This window comes from Hippopotamus amphibius, chromosome 3 (assembly GCF_030028045.1).
Source record: "Hippopotamus amphibius kiboko isolate mHipAmp2 chromosome 3, mHipAmp2.hap2, whole genome shotgun sequence".
Lineage (NCBI taxonomy): Eukaryota > Metazoa > Chordata > Mammalia > Artiodactyla > Hippopotamidae > Hippopotamus > Hippopotamus amphibius.
In genome coordinates, this window is record NC_080188.1 from 43,973,914 (window position 1) to 43,992,380 (window position 18,467).

Genomic DNA, 18,467 nt, shown 5'->3' on the forward strand with positions numbered 1-18,467 from the left:
AGGCTTTCACAGCTTTTTTTCTTTTAGGTCTTTGTTAAGGTAGACTTCCTGAGGGTCCCTGAAGAAGGTGTCCTCCTTTTGGGATTCTTTATAAAGGTCTTTCTATGGGGTTGTATTAGTGCTTACTTGAGATTGATATTGTTCAGATGATTTGAAATGGATCTAAGAAATTAATAAAGTTGTGAATGACATGATCTTCTCAGCGAGATTTTCCAGGAAGCCAGTAAAACTTTTCATTGCCTATTATTTTAGTGTTAACACCTGTTTATAAAGAAATGCTTTCCTTTTTCACTTGAGAAAAATGACTATTGTACAACATTATTGATAAACATTTCTATTTCAAATTTATAGAGAACACATACTGGTGATGGGTGATACTATACTTGATTGAAAGTTTGGGTTGTCTTATCAGATAATATGCCATGAAATTAGGTAACATTTTTCAGCAGTTTTGTAGTTTCTCAGTTGTGTATAGCAACATCTACAGATAGCTTTATGGCAAGAACGTTGATTAGACTATGGGTTAATTTTATCTTTTCTGAATCAAGTCCCTGTGGATCTTGAAATTTATATTTTTGTGGCTGTGTTCTAATTGACCTCTCACCTGATATACATGACATTCTTCCCCCCACCCAAAAAAACCCGTTTTTTTCCTTATACAGATATTATATTGACTACTCTTTAAAACTCTTAGTTGTACCTCCTCTTTTTATTGCTCACTTAGCACATCTTAAGTCTTCAGCTCTTCTTCAAATAGCAGTACTGAGCTGCTATTATCAATAAATTTGGAGGAATTAGCCAGAACAAGCCCCTTACTTTTTCTTGTACTCAGTAAATGTGTTTTCTGAATAATCAGCACACAGTTCTTGTCCCTTTGCAATGAAGGAAGACAGTTCTTTTGTCAATTGAGGGCCCTGTAAGAAAACAATTACATAACAATTATTTGTCTTGAAACACTGTTCAGGGAGATGTTGAGTCAGAACTCCACGCAATGTATCAATATGAGTGTTTTATCAGATATTGGCTAACATTTTCTACATAAGACCAGATTGTAAATATTTTAAGCTTTGTGAGTCTTATACAATCTCTGCTGTAACTATTCCACTGCCAACATGGCACAAAAGCAGCCATAAACAATAAGTAGGGCTATATTCCAATGAAACTTTATGAATACTGATGTTGGAGTCTTATATAGTTTTCATGTGTAATGAAATATTTTTAGACCATTAAAAAATGTAAGACCGTTCTTAGATCACAGGCACCAGGCCAGATTTGCCCTATGAGCTGCAGTTTGCCAACCCTCGATCTGTACTAAAGTTGATAAAGAAAATGTAGCAAATTGTACCTTAGCATTGAAACAGGCAGTAGAGTCTCCAGAGTGGCAGCACTCATCAAGGCTTTTCAGGGTTGGGTCAAGTATTTTGCTGAGGAATACTTCTGGTATATGAGTCTTCCTGCTTAGTTCAAATGTATACCTGGCATGAGCGAGAAAGGAGATAACACTCTTTAACATGGGTAGATTTGTGTATGCATGTCATGTTTTGAAATTTGACATCTATTAAGGCAGAATACCTTAACAGATGTCAAATAATTAAAAATAAGCTTGAATTAAAATTGACTCCAACAGGTTTTAAGATAAAATCAGTATTACTTGAATGCAAATTATTAATAGTTGCTTTGAAGCTATGGTGACTGGTTAATTTGACTGAAGTAAAATTCTGTATGTACTATATATAAATTTGTTTATATATTTATATATAAACAGATCTACTTCAAATGCATATGGAACTGTCCTTTATGCAACTGTAATACAGTGAACCCTACATAAAGCATCAAGTGAGTACCTTAAGTAACATTTCTGTGAAAGTGGTTTGTGTAAATTCTTCTATTGTCTCATCCCATTGTTTATGCATTAATAAAAACAATAAGTATTCAGACAAATGTAAATTAGTTTCAGTCCAAATTGGGTCTAAATTCTGCTCTCTAATACTGGTGATTGATTTTAGGACCTTTTAAGTTAATTGAGAAGTATTTTTACACCTCAAGTATGTACAAACTCATAGTGCATGCAACTCAGTGTATGCCACCCATGGTGTATTTTAGTTCTTAGTTGGAGGAAAACAGATAAAGGCTTTCCATTTCTTCCCATTTTAATTTTTGTGCCACTTGATGCTAGTGTATCAACAGTGTCGAATTAGATCAACTCTACTTACTGATCCAGGACTTTGGTGTTTCCTTTATCACACACATCTTTGTTTGCGGGCAGCTTGACATCTGTCAGCTCAGGATTTGGGGCAGCTGGCATGAAGTAACTGCACACAAAAATGCCCATGGGTGTTTTTTCTTGACAACAGTCCTTAAACTTAGAATTCTTCGTGGATAAGTTGTCACAGATTTTTACTGTGTGTTCAGGCAGCTACAAAAGCAATTGTGAGTTTGTGCATTGTTAGTTTCCTAGTTGGTCTAAGTAAAAATAAGGAAGGCTTACACAGGCTTGCAAAAGTCAGTGTGAATGCTCTTACAAGGTAAGCTGGTAGAACATTTATGGAGGGCAGTTTGTCAATATACTAAAAGCCTTCAAGTATACAATCTGATTTCCAAGGATTTACTCTCAAAAAAAAAAATAATTCTGAGTGAAGGCAAGATTTAGCTATAAGGCTATTAAGGGCAGCATTGCTTTACATACTAAACTGAAACAACCTAAATCCAATAAACGGGGACTGGTTAAATAAAAATATGGCATATCTAGGTAGATAAATGCAGCATATGCAACAGATATATTCAATAGAGTCCCACTTAGCCATCATAAGTCCAGTTATAGAAAAACACCTATGGACACGGACACGTATCCTTAATGAAAAAAGACCAGGTAACGAAGTACCTATTTCTAAAGAGGTCGACAGACATGGAGTGACTTTTATCTAAAGTAGCAGTTCAAATTTGTATCTACTTGAAAGGATTATATAAATGAAAAACTGAAAAATTTGGTTGGCTATCAAATTTTAACAATATAACAAAAACATTAGAAGCCTTTAATAACGGTTGTAGTGTTGTCTAATGGAACAGATGACAAATGATGAAATAACAGGTGATGATGAAATAATCTATATCTGTACTGCCCAATACGGAACATTTGAAATGTGGCTAGTGTTACGAAAGAACTGAAGTTTAAACTATAACATTATTAATTTAAACTTAACCATATGTGACTGGTAGCTCTGTACTGGGCTGTGCAGGCAGAGTAAGGTGTTGGGAATCAGAATCTTGCCCTTGTGTGTGGACTCTGCCACTTACTAGTTGTATGACTTCAAATGATTAATCCTTGCTAATCTTCTGTTTTCACCTCTGTAAAACTGGGTTAACAATATATTTAAATTTCACAGGATACATATGAGGATTCATTGGGATGGTGCATGTAAAAAGCAGCTTAGGAGAGTGCCTGTCACTCACTATGTGGTCCATGATGGTGATTTTCTTACCTCTTTGGCCATGCAGTCCTCAGAACCAGACTCACAGCACTTGGAGAGGATTGTGGAAACATCTTCAGCTAGTGGCAAAACATCTTCTAGATCCGCAGTAGGCACTTTTTGGGCAAATTTTATGAGATGGCTAAACAGTTAAAAATGAATTATTAGTTTAATAGCATAGTTTTCTTTGTCCTCAACAGCTGCATAGAGCATGTCTGCTATGTGATGAATCCTTTGTACAGAAGTCGTTATTCAAAATTCAGTCATCCCCAGCGAATCTTTTCATATGTTCAGTACTGACATAGAGCTTCTCTTCTGGCCAGATCTACGTAATTTAGGCATGCCTTTAAAATCTTAGATATAAGAGGGTAATAACGAAAGCACTAACATCTATGCATAGGCCAATGTTTTTTTTTTTTTCTTTTTGTGGCCCCTCATAGTCTTTAAAATTTTTCATAAATTCATTAGAAACTACAGATCAAAGAAATAATGAAGACCTAGAGCCCTAGGCCACAGAATTAATAAATGTTGATGTTTCGGTGTGTTACCCTGAAGAATTTTATAAGGCTTACAAGGTATTTTCTAAGTGATTATGTTTTGCTTTACTAGTCACCTGTTTGCCTTTTTCACTTATACCAGGAATAGGTTCTATATCATTCCTCTTAAATTGTGGCAAAAAACATAAATTGGCCATCTTAACCATTTTTAAGTGTATAGTTCAGTAATGTTAAGTATATTTACTTTAATATAACATACCTCTAGAAATTTTTATCTTGCAAAATTAAAACTATACCCATAAATACTGCCCCCACCCCCCGACCCACGCTCAGCCTTTGGCAAGCAACTACCTTTTTGCTTTCTGTCTCTATGACTTTTCTCACTTCAGGTATTCCATACAGTATTTGTCCTTTTGTGACTGCTTGTTTTGCTCAGCCTAATGTCCTCCATGTTTATACATGTTGTAGCATGTGACAGGAATTTTTTTTTAAGACTGCATAATATATAACATATGTATATATTGTATGAATATACCATACCACATTTTATCCATTCATCTGATGGTGGGCATTTGGGTTGCTTCTACCTCTTGGCTATTGTGAATAATGCTGCAATTAACATGGGTGTGTAAATATCTCCTTGAGGTTCTGCTTTGAATTTCTCTGGATATATATGCAGAAGTGAGATTGCTGAATCATACGGTGACTCTATTTTTAAATTTCTGAGAGACCTTCATACTCATTCATAATGGCTGCACAATTTTGCATTCCCATCAACAGTAGACAAGGATTCCAATTTCTCCATATGCTTGCCAACACTCAATTTCTGTTCTTTTGGCAGTGGCCATCCTAATAGGTGTGAGATGATATTTTGATTTGTATTTGTTTTGATGATATTTTGTTTTGATTTGTATTTCTCTTACAATTCGTGAAGTTGAACATCTTTCTATTTACATCTCTTGTTAAATTGTCTAATTATTTTTAATCAAGTTATTTTTTGAGTTGTAGAAGTTCCTTATGCATGCTAGATATTAAACCCTTATTAGATAGATGACTTGCAAATATTTTCTCCCATTCCATAGATTGCCCTTTCACTTGGTTATTTCCTTTAACATGGAGAAGTTTAAGCTTGATGTAGTCCTATGTATCTATTTTTGCTGTTGTCTATGCTTTGGTGTCATTTCCAAGAAATTGCCAAATCCAATGTCTTCAAGTTTTTTTCCCTATGTTTTCTTCTTGGAGTTTAAGAAGTTTAAGTCTTTAATCCATTTTGAATTAATTTTAATATATGGTGTAAGGTAAGAGTTCAACTGCATTCTTTTGCAAGTGCAAATCCAATTTTTCCATTGCCATTTGTTGAAGAGACTTTTTTTCTCAATTGTATAGTTTTGGCACCCTTGTGGAAAATCATTTGGCCAAATACATAAGAATTTCTTTATGAGCTCTCTATTCTTTTCCACTGGTCTCTCTATATCCTCTTCTACCAGTACCAGAGTGTCTTTATTACTGTTGCTTTGTAATATGTTTTGAAATCAAAGTGTGAGACCTCCAAATTCATTGTTCTTTTTCAAGTGTTTTGGCTTTAAGGAGTTTCTTGATATTCCATATGAATTTTAAGGTGCTTTTTTTCTATTGCAGCAAAAAAAAATGCCATTGGGATATTGATAGAGATTACTTTGAATCTATAGATTCCTTTGGATAGTATGAATATTTTTATAGCATTAACTTTTCCAATCCATAAGCATGGAATGTCTTTCTATTTGTAGTTTTGATTTCTTTTAGCAATATTTTGTTTTCATTAAATATTCTTTTAAAATATAACAAACTGTATGGCATTCTCCCATGGATATCATAACTGATTTAAATACGCTCTATTCTAGGGATATTAGGAAATATCTAAGTTCATATTTTTAAAAAATGTGGCAGCAATGTTTTTTATCTAAATCTTTGTTCACTCTCAGTGATAGTTCCTTGGAGCAAATTCCTAGACACTAATGCAAGTATAAATTTATGATTAAGACATATATATGTATATATCTATATATATCTATGTGTGTGTGTGTGTGCATACATATATATATCTTCACAGGGGGTTTTATACTATGAATTCCTATGCTCTGCATGCCAAAGACTCTCAATGCAAAAGGAAAACTAAAGGGAAGTTTTAGAGAAAATGCCATTTAGTTTTTCAGTAGTTCTAATAGAAGATTATTTTTAAAGGACACATGAAAGTAGTTTCTATGCCCTTTGGAGGAACTATAAGATTTGGTGCCAGCATGAATTCTTTTATCGTTAGAGAAAAAAAACTGTGGGTCAGAGTAAAAGGAATTAAAGAGACTATAAATACTGAAGATATAAAGCTGGCAAATCTAGATGTCTGAGGAGTTGAGAGAAGTATAAACATAGAAACTGTCAAAATTAAATTGAGAAATTAACAATAGCCATACAAAAATGGAAGTGAATGTTACAAGGTATCTAAGTAATTAGAATAACTTCATAAAGCTTGAGAGATGTATACTATAGAGCACAAAGCTTCATATAACAAGAATTCAGGAAGTTTTTTTCCCAAGAAAAAGGGTAAAACAAGTAACAGGTGATGAATAAAAATGGTTGCTTTTGCTTGTGTGTTTGTAATGCATGCTAATATGAATACTGAGGAGATCATTTCTAGTGGTCTACCAGTCTTCCCATATGAGTATATGGAAAAGGTTGATTAAAATCAAATTATAATTTACATCAGTTTTGTTCCTTGTTCATATTTTGTGTAGAGAAAAGAAAAAATAACTGGGCCCTATTTGAGGATTATTGGAGCATAACACTATGGTTTGTATCCTCTATTACAAATATTTTCTTAAAGAATCCTAATATTATGAATCAATAGTATAGAAACAAATAGCTATACATGCTGATGGTGCTAAATTTTTACCTGAGCCTTGACTTCTCCTTCCCGTAAGCAGAGTACTGTGAACAGATTCTATTTGACATTATGGTGAGAAGTGATAAAAGTTTAAGCTGAAGCCTCTAGAAAATAAATGAGAGAATCTCATTAGATGGTCAGGACCCACTGAAAGCAGTGTGCAGGAATGGCCAAAAAGAGACCATTCAGATGCCTTTTGATGACTAGAAAACTAAATTCTAACCAAAAGAACTTTTTCCCCAGAGGTGGTCATGTGTGTTTTTCCAGTTGACAAAATAGAGACATTTTTAAAACATTTACCCTCTCAAGAATCTGAATCTTTCTAACATTATTTAAAAGGAACAGTATTAATAGAAGAAGAAAAAAAGATAACTGTGTAATAAAATGACACTTACCTCTTTCAAAAAGCATACTGTTGGGCTTGGCGAGGTACAGCAGGACCCTACCATAGAGAGATAACTCTTGGTGTAACTGACCAAAAGGGTCAAAGGAGCTTGTCCATAATTAATGGAATATTCATACATAAATCTGTGAGGGAAAAATAGCAGGATTGGTCAAAACGCTTGTGGGAAACAACCTACTTTTTCAGCAGTATTTTGATGGAAAAAGAGTGCGTGTTTATAGTTTTAATATCTAAAAAGCACTAGGGATTTAGAGAAAGGATTATAATACTAGTCACTTTTAATCAATATTTTCGTTTTAAAAAAAACCTTCTAAATTTCCATGTAGATTACTTGAGAGGGGTCATTTATCCCTTTATTCATTTAGTGTCTACTGTATGCCTGGCCTATGGTAGCTGCTTATTAATGTTGGTCGAACAAATTGAAATGAATGTGATGGAATTATCTTTATCTGTTTATTCTAGATAATTGGTATGTATAGGCTTGTTTATTTTTTGAAATTGTTTTAATTTTTATGAGCATAAGCCACTAAGTGTCTAAAGAGACTGAGATCTTAGGCAAAATCCTCCCCAAATTTACAGGGATGTGCAAGCCAACCAACTGTTATGAAATCATGACCTTGATCTCATACTTCTAAAGCCAGCTTGAATGATGTTACTTTTGACTTCGTTGTGTGTGTGTACATATATATATAATATAGATATATAGAAATTATAGAAATACAGAAATATATATTCTATATATAATTTCTATATATAATTATTTTCTGTTACCATAAGTAACTTTTTTCCATCTTTGATCTTCCAAGACTAAAGGATCAATGTATAATCTCTTCATGAATGTTAATAAGAAGCTAAAAGTAATATGTTCATACGTTCACTAGTGTTGTACAATGTGTCGTATTTACAACTGTTTCTGGGAATGTACTGTAGGAATGAAAAACTGTTTTTTTCCCCTCTACTGGAAATTAAATACTTGTGCACAGCGATAAAATTCTTTCAGATGGAGTATGCAAGGATCCCTAATATAAGAGGAATCATAGTAGCTGGTGCCAAATATGTGAACATGTTACGTGGACAGTGCATCCAAGTGAGTCTGCTTCAGATACTGGAACTAGGATGAGAGAGGGTAGGCGTTTGGGAAAGTTGACTTCCTCTCCACCCGAGAAAGCCATTTTTAATAGGCACGGACAGATACTGGCTGTTTAGGATGACAGTCAAGTTTTTGTTACTGGAAATTGTCCAGGTTGCAGTGTAAGAGCTGTTTATATAGAATACGAGGTTAGATGAGACATGTTTGTTATTTTATGCCCTGAAGTTTTACGTATGATGAGAGCAGCTTACTGATTAGCAAACCCCTTGGGATCTTTCCGGAATGCCTCACAGATCTCATCGTTTGTTGGCTCTACATAGGTAGGAAATTCTTGGGGCTGGTGCTTCAGGGCAGCCATACAGAGTTTTTTTTCAAGGCCCTCTTTGGTGCAGCACTCGGGAGTTCCTGGGTGCACTGGGAATGGAGAGTCACTTTCACAGGACTTAGCAGACAATGCTGAAGTCTAGAATGAGGAAAAGCAAGTAAACTCACATGCATGCAAGTTACTAGGCTTATATAGTGTTCCATTTAGCATAACATCTTAGTCTTAAATTTTAAAATTCTCATTAGTAACAAACTGTCCATGACAAGCTGCATTATTCTAGTTAGAAGCAAGTAGAGAGTCTTATGTTAAGACTCAGAGTAGAACCAAAAGAAAACCTTCATTAACAAGTTAACTGTATGTGATTGTAGCTATTAGAGGTCTGATCCTCTAGGTCAGTGTTTCTACACAGGAATATTAACATCTCTGAGGATGAGGGAGGTCATTTGAAAACGCTCCATTGATTCTGATATGATCTCCCATCTGCATTCTGTTCTAAATACCGCTGAGAATGGGGGCCTCCCTCTGCCCTCCTCCCCTCCCTTTGTTGAATGAACAGGCTCTTATTCCTTGACTACTTTGTCTTCAACATTGATTTGCATTCTCCTACCCAGTGGTTCTTGCGCCTGCTTTTGCATCAGTGTATAAAAATAAGAAATGCCTGGCTGCATAACGCAGAAATTCTGATTCAGTAGGTCAAAGGTGAGGCCTGAGGATCTGTTTTTTCCCCAAAGCCCCAAAGTTTATTCTTCTGTGCATCGTGGGTTGAAGCACTGGTGCAACTTAATTTACTGCCTCAAAGGTGGTAGATAGATACATGTGGCAGACTAAGCCCATGGTAAGAGTGCAACCAAAGCAATTGTAGCAACAAAATGTTCTTGTTGGAAAGAATTTGTTACCTGGAATAAAAATGTGGAATAGAAAGTCGTTAACGAAAAAATCGGTTGGAGATTTACATGAGAAAAATACTTTGACATCTTTACACTTATTTTATAAGATATCTTTTGAAGACAAAACTTCTAAAGATCTTTCCTACTGATGGAGGAAAGCAACATATGATGAATTATTTATGTAAAGCAAAAGTAAACAGTGAATCTTTCCCCATTTCTTTCCCTGGCAACTTTCTTATTTTTCCTTTTTCATTACCTCCTTTCAAATAAAAAAAAAAAAAAGTTTACAAAGGAAGTAACATATTTGTAGAAAAAAAATTGCTTTGAAAAGCAGGAGAAAGAAGGTGTGATCCAAAATATGTCAATGCTATCTCTGTTCCTGTGATCTGTCTCTAACAATCTTGGAACCCATTTCTGGTCAAGGGATACGTTAGCAAATACATAAAATAAAATGGAAATAAAAATATATGTTCTGTTGTTTTGACTACAGTTGATTAAGAAAGTGCAGAAGGTCGGATTGAAATGACATGTACTTGTGGAGTTGTTGGTGGGAGAAAGTAAAGTTCTTGGAAAGTAGATAAGGGCCAGATAAAGTAATTAATAAGAGTCATAGAATATATTCTAATCAGATCTTTGGAACATTGTGTGTGTTGGCTAAGTGCTGCAGTCTTGAGCAGGGAGACATTTGTCTGTAGAGGTCTTTATCAAGATGCAGCTAAATGTCATTTTTATTCAGCCTGATGACAGTATTAGCGAATTGTTAGAAACACCTGTAATTTCACCTTTTTAGTTGTCTATATTTTGAAAACTTTATTTCAGCATTTTTAATTCCTGCATATATGCTCTAAAGGAGAAAACGGAGAACTTTGTGTGTATGTCCATAGGGCAATTTTTGAACCCAAAAATAATTTGAAACCGACACTAAGTTGGTTTTTCCCGGGCAGTTGGTATCAGCCTTGGCATGATACAGGTATGGGTATTGGTAGGCTTCTAGGATACATAGAATATATTAAAATTATTTCAGGAGGTCTGTGAATCAATAATATACACCCCAGTTCTCTCATTTGAAACTTGTAGGACTAATGGGTAAAGTTGGTTCACTATACTAGAATAAATTTGGGCTCTAGGATAATAGAGTTTTTATCTCCTTCCCACTCGGAGTAGGTGAGTCTAAAATTTCCCCAAGATATGACATAAAGGCCTATCTTGACTCCCTTTTATGAGCCACCATAGACATGGCCAACCACATGACCCTACCCTGTTGTCATAGCAGTCAGGGTCGGCCCCCTCAGCACAGCAGGCTGCTGTCAAGGAGACAACTTCATCCACAAGATGACTGATCTGTTCAAAGGTGCCACTGGGAAATTTTCTGCTATATAGGACCATTGACCTGAGGGGAAAAATAAGTCAACATATTCAGAATTTTTAAAAGTTTTCACATTTGCACATATTTTAATATGAAAACTTCAGTTTTTTTAGTGGAATGTTGCACACGTTCTTGACTAATGAAAATATGACGTTGACTTTGAAAATAAGTTTACCTAGAACAAAAACACGTTTTGTAAAGCAGTAGAACTTGGATTTGGGAGTTCCTTCAAACCAGCCTCGAGGAGAGAAAAGATGGCGGCGAAGTAGAGAGACGTGGAGTGCATCCCTCTCCACAGATGCATTGGGAATGCACGGAAGGATGCAGTAATTCCCACAGAAAACCAGCTGAACACCAGCAGACGGCCTCAGACACCAGAAAGGGCTGCGGGGAGCCCGACATAGCCGGTAGGGAGGCATCTACGAGGGCTCAAAGAGGGTGAAGCGGCGGAGCTGTGGCAGACGGGAGGGAGTGAGAAACATACGGAGGGTCCGCAGCGCAGCTCAGCGTTCCCGGACCGAGACATCGATCCGCGGCTGAACGGAGGGTCCAGGAGCGGGAGCGTGGGAACCGGAGAGCTGGTTCAGGGTGAGAAACATTGTTGCCGGTAGGGTAACGGACCGAGAGGACAGGAGGGAGGAGGTCCGCGGAGAGGAGTCCCGGTCCCTGAGAGCTGCCCGGCCATGGTGGTGGCTGGAGGCTGCAGGCTCACGGGCGGGGAGGAGGAGCCGCGCGCGTAGCCTCTCCCTCTCTTTCAGTGCCTCTGCAACAGGCAGTGGAGAGAGGCCCTGTGGGCCACCTAAGGTGCTCAGGGATAACAAGCACCCTCAGGTGCTCGGGCGGGGCTAGATTAAAACCCCTTGCAACACCAGCAGCAGGGAGGCTGCTGAGAGGGAAAAAAAAAAAAAAAAAAAACAACAGCAACAACAACAAAAAAAACAGAGAGAGGCCCAACTCTAAGACTTTCTGTTTACGCCTGAGCCACCAGCGTCCCTCTGCAACAGGCACCTCCAAGCCCAACTGAAACAACAGTGCGCCACTGCTCACTCACTCCCAGGAGAAGGAGCCACTATTGTACCCTCTCCCTCCCCACACACCGAGGCTTACAGACGAACAATAAAGGAACCTCTGCTGGTCACAGAATAATGCAAAAAAACCCAAGGCAAGGAGAAGGACACTAACAGCTGAGACGCTAAGGAAACAGAAATAGTAGTATGAATACCTATTGAACTGGTCCATTCTGGGAACAGTTCTGGATTTTATTTTATTTTTTTCTTTTTCTCTCTTTTTCTTTCTTTTTTTTTCCTTTATTAAATACAATCTTAGCCCTAAGGGATCTACAAGTTTTATAACATAATTTTTTAATTCTTTTTTTTTTTTTTGTGCCTTTTTACATACTTCTATATCTAGCTAAGGTTTTGGTAGTACGGACAATATATCTCTCATACTTTCCTTTCATCCCTATCTTTTATACATTTCTATTCCTTTCTTTTTATTTGCATATTTCCAACCACAGTACGCTCTTCTGTTCCCCTTTCTTCCAGCCATTTTAAGTTTATTTTATCTTAACATACTTATAAGCAACACTATCAGTCTGCTCAGACTCCTTGCTCTATTCTCCAGATGACGCACTGCCTTGGTATTTAATATTAGGCTTTTGTCTTGATCTTAGTTCTTAGTACAGTTGTCTAATTACACTCTGAGAATCTCCATTCTCTCTGGTGGTACTCTGGCTCTTTTCTATATTTGATCCTAGCTTACAAAATCTCCCTGGACTAATGTTTGTATGTGTAAGGTGTTATTTGTTTGTTTGTTTGCTTTTGTCTCTGTTCTGTTTCAGTTGTCAATTTCTGCTGGGTTTCTCTTTGAATATCTGATAGCACACTGGGGTTCTGTCAGGTCTTTCTAGAGCCTTATGTCCTAATGGATTCAGTAATTGTGTGTCTTATACATGTATGTGTTTCCTAGACTTAATATTCGTTTAATCCAATACTTGGACATTAGTCTGAGGCTTGGACAGTCTTCTATAAACACCTCTATCACCAGGACAAGCAACCCCAAAAGTTTGGACAACCATGAGGAAACAAAGTAACACCATGCAGGCAAAGGAGCAGGAAAAAACCCCACAAGACCAAATAAATGAGGAGGAAATAGGAAAAATGCCTGAAAAAGAATTTAGAGTAATGATAGTAAAAATGATACAAAATCTCGATACCAAAATAGAGAAAGTACAAGAAACAGTTCATAAGAACTCAGAAAAACAAACAGCAATGGATAACAAAATAACTGAAATTAAAAATACTCTAGATGCTCTAACCAGCAGAATGACTGAGGCAGAAGAACAAATAAGTGAGTTGGAAGATAGAATGGGGGAAATAAATGCCACAGAGCAGGAAAAAGAAAAAAGAATGAAAAGATTAGAAGACAGTCTCAGAGACCTCAGTGATAACATTAAATATACCAACATTCGAATTATAGGCATCCCAGAAGAAGAAGAAAACAAGAAAGGGTCTGAGAAAATCTTTGAAGAGGTTCTAGTGGAAAACTTCCCCAACATGGGAAAGGAAATAATTCACCAAGTCCAAGAAGCACAGAGAGTCCCATACAGAATAAACCCAAGGAGAAATACACCAAGACACATATTAATCAAACTAATGACAATTAAACACAAAGAAAAAATATTAAAAGCAGCAAGAGAAAAGCAACAAACAACATATAAGGGAAAACCCATCAGGATAACAGCTGACCTTTCTACAGAAACTCTGCAGGCCAGAAGGGAATGGCAGGATATACTGAAAGTCCTGAAAGAGAGAAACCTACAGCCAAGAATACTCTACCCAGCAAGAATCTCATTCCAATTTGAGGGAGAAATCAAAAGCTTTCCAGACAAACAAAAGTTCAGAGAATTCAGCACCACCAAACCAGCCTCACAACAAGTGCTAAAGGAACTTCTCTAAGTAGGAAACACAAGAAAAGGAAAACACCTACAAATACAAACCCAAAACAATGAAGAAAATGGTAATTGGAACACACATGTCAATACTCACTTTAAATGTAAATGGATTAAATGCTCCAACCAAAAGACACAGACTGGCTGAATGGATACAAAAACAAGACCCTTCTATATGCTGCCTACAAGAAACCCACTTCAGACCAAGGGATACATATAGACTGAAAGTAAAGGGATGGAAAAAGATATTCCATGCAAATGGAAGTCAAAAGAAAGCTGGAGTAGCAATACTCATATCAGACAAATTAGACTTGAAAGTAAAGACTATTAAAAGAGACAAGGAAGGACACTACATAATGATCAAGGGATCCATTCAAGAAGAACATATCACAATGGTAAATATCTATGCCCCCAACATAGGAGCACCTCAATACATAAGGCAAATGCTAACAGCCATAAAAGGGGACTTCGACAGGAAGACAATAATAGTAGGAGACTTGAACACCCCACTTACATCAATGGGCAGATCATCCAAACAGAAAATAAAGACACACAAGCTTTAAATGACACATTAGACCATCTCGACTTAATTGATATTTATAGGACATTCCATCCAAAAACGACAGACTACACTTTCTTCTCCAGTGCACACGGAACATTTTCCAGGATAGATCACATCTTGGGTCACAAATCAAACCTCAGCAAATTCAAGAAAATTGAAATCATATCAAGCATCTTCTCAGACCACAATGCCATGAGACTAGATATCAATTACAGGAAAAAAACTGCAAAAAATACAAACACGTGGAGGCTAAACAATACGCTATTAAACAACCAAGAAATCACTAAGGAAATCAAAGAGGAAATCAAAAAATATCTAGAAACAAATGACAATGAAAACACAACAACCCAAAACCTATGGGACGCAGCAAAAGCAGTTCTAAGAGGGAAGTTTATAGCAATACAGTCCTACCTTAAGAAACAAGAAAATGATCGAATAAACAACCTAACCTTACACCTAAAACAACTAGAGAAAGAAGAGCAAAGAAACCCCAAAGTGAGCAGAAGGAAAGAAATCATAAAGATCAGAGCAGAAATAAATGAAAAAGAAAGGAAAGAAACCATAAGAAAAATAAATAAAACGAAAAGCTGGTTCTTTGAGAAGATTAACAAAATTGATAAACCATTAGCCAGACTCATCAAGAAAAAAAGGGAGAAGATGCAAATCAACAGAATTAGAAATGAAAAAGGAGAAGTAACAACGGACACCTCAGAAATACAAAAGATCATGAGAGACTACTACAAGCAACTATATGCCAATCAATTGGATAACCTGGAAGAAATGCATACATTCTTAGAAAAATACAATCTTCCAAGCCTGAACCAGGAAGAAATAGAAACCATGAACAGACCAATCACAAGTACAGAAATTGAGGCAGTGATTAAAAATCTCCCAACACACAAAAGCCCAGGACCAGATGGGTTCACGGGCAAATTCTATCAAACATTTCGAGAAGAGTTAACACCTATCCTTCTCAAACTCTTCCAAAGTAGTGCAGAAGGTGGAACACTCGCAAACTCATTCTACGAGGCTACCATCACCCTGATACCAAAACCAGGCAAAGATGTCACAAAAAAAGAAAACTACAGACCAATATCACTGATGAATAGAGATGCAAAAATCCTCAACAAAATACTAGCTAACAGACTGCAACAGCGCATTAAAAAAATCATACACCATGATCAAGTGGGGTTTATCCCTGGGATGCAAGGATTCTTCAATATACGCAAGTCAATCAACGTGATGCATCATATCAACAACTTGAAGGATAAAAACCATATGATCATTTCAATAGGTGCAGAAAAAACTTTTGACAAAGTTCAACATGCATTTATGATAAAAGCTCTCCAGAAAATGGGCATAGAAGGAAATTACCTCAACATAATAAAAGCCATATATGAAAAACCAAAAGCCAACATCATTCTCAATGGGGAAAAACTGGAAGAATTCCCTCTAAGAACAGGAACAAGACAAGGGTGTCCACTCTCACCATTATTATTCAACATAGTTTTGGAAGTTTTAGCCACAGCAATCAGAGAAGAAAAAGAAATCAAAGGAATCCAAATTGGAAAAGAAGTAAAATTGTCACTCTTTGCAGATGACATCATATTATATATAGAAAACCCTAAAGGCTACCAGAAAACTGCTAGCACTAATTGAAGAGTTTAGTAAAGTAGCAGGATACAAAATTAATGCACAGAAATCTCTTGCATTCCTATACACTGAAAACGGAAGAGCAGAAAGAGAAATTAAGGAAACTCTCCCATTCACCATTGCAACAAAAAGAATAAAATACCTAGGAATAAACCTGCCTAAGGAGGCAAAAGATCTGTATGCAGAAAACTTTAAGACATTGATGAAAGAAATCAAAGACGACACAAACAGATGGAGAGATATACCATGTTCCTGGATTGGAAGAATCAACATCGTGAAAATGTGTGTACTACCCAAAGCAATTTACAGATTCAATGCAATCCCGATCAAATTACCAATGGCATTTTTCACAGAACTAGAGCAAGAAATCTTACGATTTGTATGGAAACGCAAAAGACCCCGAATAGCCAAAGCAATCTTGAGAAGGAAAAATGGAGTTGGTGGAATCAGGCTTCCTGACTTCAAACTATACTACAAGGCCATAGTGATCAAGACAGTATGGTACTGGCACAAAAATAGAAAGGAAGATCAATGGAACAGAATAGAGAACTCAGAAGTAAGCCCAAACACATATGGGCACCTTATCTTTGACAAAGGAGGCACAAATATACAATGGAAAAAAGACAGCCTCTTCAATAAGTGGTGCTGGGAAAATTGGACAGCTACATGTAAAAGAATGAAATGAGAACACTTCCTAACACCATACACAAAAATAAACTCCAAATGGATTAAAGACCTACATGTAAGGCCAGACACTATAAAACTCCTAGAGGAAAACATAGGCAGAACACTCTAGGACATCCATCAAAGCAAGATCCTTTTGGACCCACCTCCTAGAATCAGGGAAATAAAATCAAGAATAAACAAATGGGACCTCATGAAACTTAAAAGCTTTTGCACAGCAAAAGAAACCATAAACAAGACTAAAAGGCAACCCTCAGAATGGGAAAAAATAATTGCCTATGAAACAACGGACAAAGGATTAACCTCCAAAATATAGAAGCAGCTCATGCAGCTTAATACCAAAAAAGCAAATAACCCAATCCATAAGTGGGCAGAAGACCTAAATAGACATTTCTCCAAAGAAGACATACAGATGGCCAACACACATATGAAAAGATGCTCAACATCACTCATCATCAGAGAAATGCAAGTTAAAGCCACAATGAGGTATCACCTCACACCAGTCAGAATGGCCATCATCACAAAATCTGGAAACCACAAATGTTGGAGAGGGTGTGGAGAAAAGGGAACTCTCCTGCACTGTTGGTGGGACTGTAAGTTGGTACAGCCACTATGGAAAACAATTTGGAGGTTCCTTAAAAAACTACAAATAGAACTACCATATGATCCAGTAATCCCACTCCTGGGCATATACCCAAAGAAAACCATAATCCCAAAAGAAACTTGTACCATCATGTTTATTGCAGCACTCTTTACAATAGCCAGGACATGGAAGCAACCTAAATGCCCATCAACAAATGAATGGATACAGAAGATGTGGCATATATATACAATGGAATATTACTCAGCTATAAAAAGGGATGAGATGGAGCTATATGTAATGAGGTGGATAGAACTACAATCTGTCATACACAGTGAAGTAAGTCAGAAGGACAAATATTGTATGCTAACTCACATATACGGAATCTAAAAATGGTACTGATGAACTCAGTGACAAGAATAAGGAAGCAGATACAGAGAATGGACTGGAGAACTCGAGGTATGGGAGGGGGCGGGGGGTGAAGGGGAAACTGAGACGAAGCGAGAGAGTAGCACAGACATATATATACTACCAACTGTAAAATAGTCAGTGGGAAGTTGTTGTATAACAAAGGGAGTCCAACTCGAGGATGGAAGATGCCTTAGAGGACTGGGGCAGGGAGGGTGGGGGGGACTCGAGGGGGGGGAGTCAAGGAAGGGAGGGAATACGGGGATTTGTGTATAAAAACAGATGATTGAACCTGGTGTACCCCCCCCCAAAAAAAACAAAACAAGAAAAAAACCAGCCTCATGTTCTTTCTTAAGCCTCTCCAACAACCTGTTCTTGACCTTGCTGCCTTTGTTTGCCAGAGTCCTAGCATATACTATTTGCCTTTTAATTCACTTTACAAAACTATGCTTACTTATTTTCTCAACTCATTAGTAAACTTGTAATAAATTCTTAGACCACAGTAACAATAGCTCAGCTGGAAACTTTGGAAGTCCTCCATTTGCCTGACATCTCTGCCCACTTTGACCCTGTGGCTCTGTCCTCTTAATCTTAATGGAGATCAGTTTAGCCTGTGATGCTGAATTGAAGTTACCTCATACTTAGCTTCATTCAAAGTCAGGTACCCAGGAGAGTGAG

General features: G+C 36.9%; 1 protein-coding gene across 1 annotated transcript in view; it reads right to left on the bottom strand.

Annotated features, from left to right (window-relative positions):
• Positions 1 to 18,467, bottom strand: part of GC (GC vitamin D binding protein) — a 39,701-nt gene that overhangs the window by 10,644 nt on the left and 10,590 nt on the right. The window contains exons 3-10 of the mRNA XM_057729010.1: positions 10,844 to 10,976; positions 8,626 to 8,837; positions 7,277 to 7,409; positions 6,891 to 6,985; positions 3,480 to 3,609; positions 2,214 to 2,416; positions 1,346 to 1,475; positions 817 to 914 (exon numbers count right to left, since the gene is read on the bottom strand). Of these exons, the coding sequence (XP_057584993.1) occupies positions 817 to 914; positions 1,346 to 1,475; positions 2,214 to 2,416; positions 3,480 to 3,609; positions 6,891 to 6,985; positions 7,277 to 7,409; positions 8,626 to 8,837; positions 10,844 to 10,976 (1,134 nt within the window). The remainder of the gene's footprint in view (positions 1 to 816; positions 915 to 1,345; positions 1,476 to 2,213; positions 2,417 to 3,479; positions 3,610 to 6,890; positions 6,986 to 7,276; positions 7,410 to 8,625; positions 8,838 to 10,843; positions 10,977 to 18,467) is intronic.